Source organism: Otolemur garnettii, unplaced genomic scaffold (assembly GCF_000181295.1).
Source record: "Otolemur garnettii isolate 467f Iridium unplaced genomic scaffold, OtoGar3 scaffold00008, whole genome shotgun sequence".
Classification (NCBI taxonomy): Eukaryota; Metazoa; Chordata; class Mammalia; order Primates; family Galagidae; genus Otolemur; species Otolemur garnettii.
The window spans coordinates 1,962,813-1,967,199 of record NW_003852403.1 but is presented as its reverse complement, the minus strand read 5'-3'; the positions used below and the strand labels follow the sequence as shown (position 1 = coordinate 1,967,199).

Genomic DNA, 4,387 nt, shown 5'->3' with positions numbered 1-4,387 from the left:
TATAGATTTATCTTTTATATATATATAGATTTCTTATATAGAATCTTATATATATATAGATTTATCTTTTTCTTTTAACCAGTGGGTTTAGTTCATTTACTCTCCTCTGACATCTTACTGTCTTTATTTAGATCTGTTTGCTTTTTCTGTTTCTTCTTTTCTGTAAAGTAGCTCAAATTAATATCTTTATCTCAGCCCCCAAATAACTTTAGCATGTTCTTCCTTTTCTTGGTCTCTACAACAATGCTCGTTTCAGTCCAGGTCTTAATAAGAAACTGTCACTACCATGTATTGTCAACTGTCACTTCTAACACAGTTGAGCGCACTATTTAGTTCAGCTAATGTTTTTATAGTAAGATTTTTTCTTTGAAAGAAGCAGTTGTGTTGTGCTACATTCTGGTTCCAGCTCCTAATCATGTCAGGACTCCAACAGATAGTTTCTAGACTGACTACTTTGTATAACACTGGTCTAGAATCCTGGCTATTTGTTTAAATGCTACCAGTATTTTGCTGAGGTATAATTTGCATAAAATAAAAGGCATGAATCTTCTACACTTAGCTCAGGGAATTTTGATAAATGTATGTGCTTGACAAAAATTTAGATTAAGATAAGAAATATTCCTATCATTCCATCTGTTCCTTTCATTACTTCTCTCACCTTGTAACCAGTGTTGATTTCTTTCACTATAGATTAGTTTTATGTATTCTTGAACTCTATATAAATGGAATAATAAGCTTGTATTATTTTATGTCTGGTGGCTTTTAATTAGTATGCATTTATCAGTTGTAGTTTGTTCATTCTTGTATGATATTCTTTTGTGTGAATATATAAGAACTTATTTTATCCTATTGTGATGGGCATTTAGGTTGTTTATAGTATTTTAATGAGTTGCACTATTGAGAAGATTTTGCTGTATGTTATTGTTCAGTTCCATTAGTAAAATGTGTAAGAGAGAGATTCCTAGGTTATAGGCTATGCTTATGTATAGTGATGTTGTCAGTTTACCAAAGTGATCATACCTGTTCACAGTCCCACTGGCAGTAAACGAACATTCCAGAAATTCCCCTTCTGGCTACTCTTTATGTTGTCTGTCTTTTTGCAATTTTGCTGTTCTGGTGGGTTATAGTTGTATTATATTGAGATTTGTCTTGTGTTTCATGATAACTACTCATTGAGTACCTTCATGTATGTTTATTATATATTAGGATATCCTCTGTTGTGTAATTTTGTCTGTTAGGCTATCTGTATTTATTTTTGTTTATTTGTAAAAATTCATATAGTTTAGATATATTAGTAAATATTTTACTCTATGTATATGTTTATAGAATGTATATTCTCTCCTGTGAATTGCTTTTTAAATCTGTTATTAGTGTCTTTTGATGCTATAACTTACCAATTTTAGTACTGTCCAATTTAATATTTTTCCCTTTATTGTTACTACTTCTTTGAATTCTGTGAAATCTTTGCTTATCCTAACATCATGAAGACTATTTTTAACTTTTCACATCTGGGTCTGCAGTCCATCTGGAAATTATTGGTGAATGGTATGAAATAGAAGTCAAGATTAATTTTTTTTTTTTTTTGAGACAGAGCCTTAAGCTGTCACCTTGGGTAGAGTGCTGTGGCATCACAGCTTACAGCAACCTCCCAAGTCCTGGGCTCAAGCGAGTCTCCTGCCTCAGCCTCCCAAGTAGCTGGGACGACAGACACCTGTCACAACACCCGGCTATTTTTTGGTTGCAGCCGTCATTATTGTTTGGCAGGCTGGGCTGGATTTGAACCCGCCACCTTAGGTTTTAATATAGGCAATTTAAATTTTACTATCTGGTAGTGTGTTTCTTCCAACTTTGTTCTTTTCCAAGATTTTCCTATTTCTCCTTAGCCTTCTGTATTCCCATTTAAATACAGTAGAATCTCTGTAAATTGACCACCCAAGGGACTGTAACGAACTGAGTAACATATGGAGGTGGTCAGTGTAGGGGATGGTTAACTATGGAGGTTCTACTGTATTAGAATAAGTCTGTCATTTTCTATAAAGGACTGGCAGGGATTGTGAATGAGATTGCATTGACTTTATAGATCATTTTGCAGAGAATCGACATATTTACAGTAGTTTCCAATTCATTAAGATGTGGTATAGTCCTCCGTTTATTTAGGACTTTAGAAATATTTCTTACTGTTTGTGTTTTTCTATAAAATGTTATGGAGATTTGGTTTATTTTTTAGGTCTTGTATTTTGCTACTGTTAATGAGACAGAGTCTCTCTTTGTCGCCCTGGGTAGAGTGCTATGGCATCATAGCTCATAGCAACCTCAAACTCTTGAACTCAAGTGATCTTCTTGCCTCAGCCTCCCATGTAGTTGGGACAACAGGCACTTGACACAACATCTTGTTAGAATTTTTTGGGACAGGGTCTCACTCTTTCTCAGGCTGGTCTTGAACTCGAGAGCACAAGCAATCCACCTGCCTTGGCCTCCTAGAGTGCTAGGATTACATGCACGAGCCACTGCACCTGACCTACAATTTTATTTTCTAATTTTTTTGTTGTATTTACAAATTTACTTGATTTTTTTTTTTTTACTTTTTAGGGCTCAGAAAACAGTAGCCCAAAATGAAGTTCAGAAGTAGCTGTTTTTTTCTGGTCATCTGCTGTCTCTCAGTCTGATTTCCTCCCAAGGTGAGGCATAGAAACTAGGATCCCTTTTCCCCAAGGTGGATGTCACAGAAACCAGAGCCCCTTTACTCAAAAGCCAGCATAAAACCTAAAGTTATTCTATGTAAAGCAGGTCATAAAGAAATTATCTGACTTACCTTGTTTGTAGGTAGTAAGACTTCTATACAGGGCCTTGCACTATACCCACAAGGAAGGAGTGCACGCCCATAGAAGCTGAGAAGAATCTAGAGAGGCCTTGCTGGCTTTCCCCACTCACTCTGTTAGTATTAGATCATACTCTTTTTGTCCAATCATAGTTCTACATGGCTGTCCAACCTTTGATACATAAAAATAGACAATTTCCCGTGTGTGTTCAGGTCTTCATTCTGAAGACTCCTGTGTATTTGTTAAATTAATTTGTTTTTCCTGTTAATCTGCTTCATTTCTGATTTTTCAGTGAACCTTTCGGGGGCCAAGGTCCTTGGTCTCTATAGTTTGTTGACATGTTCTTCTCAGGTAAATTCATCTACTAGTTTCAATAATTTTTGCTTGTGGATATTTTTGGAACATCTGTATACACTATATAATCTTACCATTGGCAAGTCACCTCCCCAGCCCTACCCTGACCACACTGCACTGGTTAGGACCACCAAGATAATGTTGGATTAAAATGAGGATAGAATTTTGGAGGAAAAGCTTTGATAGTTCACAACTGTTAAAGTTTTTTTTTTTTGCAGTTTTTGGCTGGGGCTGGGTTTGAACCTGCCACCTCCGGCATATGGGGCCAGCACCCTACCCTTTTGAGCCACAGGCACCGCCCATCATTAAAGTTTTTATGGGGGGAGTAAGGAGGGGTTTTATCAGATTACTAAAGTTCCCTTTCATTTCATTTGCTGAATTTTTATTGTGAATGAATTAAATTTTACCAAATGCTTTCTCTGTATCTATTGAGATAATGAAATAATATTTCTTCCTATGTGGGGAATGCATTTATTTGTTTTCAAATAGTAAACTACCTTCCCATTCCTGGCATGCGTTCACTTGGTGGTGATGTATTATCTTTTTAAAATGCATTAAACTTGATTCACTAATATTTTATTTTTTTGTGTTTATGTTTATGAGCAAGATTGTTCTACTCTATAATTTTCTTTCTTTTTTTTCTTGTCATGTTTTTGTAACAAGATCATGTTTGCTTCATAATGAGTTGACAAGTTTTATCCATTTTTCTGACCTTTAAGAGTTTGTATATAATTGATGTTACTTGTTCCTTAAGTATGTAAAATAATTCACCAGAATTCAGCCTTCTGGACTTGGAGGTTGTTGTTGTTGTTGTTGTTTTTGTTTTTTTTTTTTTTTGGTAAGAAAAAAAATAGCTCTGATTTTTAAAATAGATACTGGCCCATTAAAATTTATATGTATGTTTCTTCTTGTGTTGGTTTTGAGACTTTGTCCATTTCCTCTAAGTTTATCAGTTGTTAGTGTGAGTTGTTTAGGATTATCTTTTCATCATTTTAATAGTTTTAAGGTCTTATAATAATGTTTGCTTTCTCCTTCCAATGCTGGTAATTGGTATTTCCTCTCTTTTTCTTTATTTCCAAGAATCAAATTTGGACTTTGCTAATTTCTTGGTATTTGCTTGCTTCTGTATTACTGATTTTAGTTCATGTCTTTATTTCCTTCCATTTTCTTTTAGTTTGTTTTTCTTTTACAAAATTCTTTTTTTTTTTTTTTTT

At 34.5% G+C, this 4,387-nt stretch overlaps 1 protein-coding gene across 4 annotated transcripts in view; it reads left to right on the top strand.

Annotated features, from left to right (window-relative positions):
• The window catches only part of CCSER2 (coiled-coil serine rich protein 2), a 188,528-nt gene that overhangs the window by 47,354 nt on the left and 136,787 nt on the right, over nucleotides 1-4,387 (top strand). The window contains exon 4 of one of the 4 annotated variants that reach the window (XM_023509524.1): nucleotides 2,590-2,749. The exons of the other annotated variants lie outside the window; for them this stretch is intronic. Coding sequence (XP_023365292.1) covers nucleotides 2,590-2,616 — 27 coding nt within the window. The 3' untranslated portion in view covers nucleotides 2,617-2,749. Of the gene's footprint in view, nucleotides 1-2,589; nucleotides 2,750-4,387 lie in introns of those variants that run through there. 4 annotated transcript variants of the gene reach the window in all.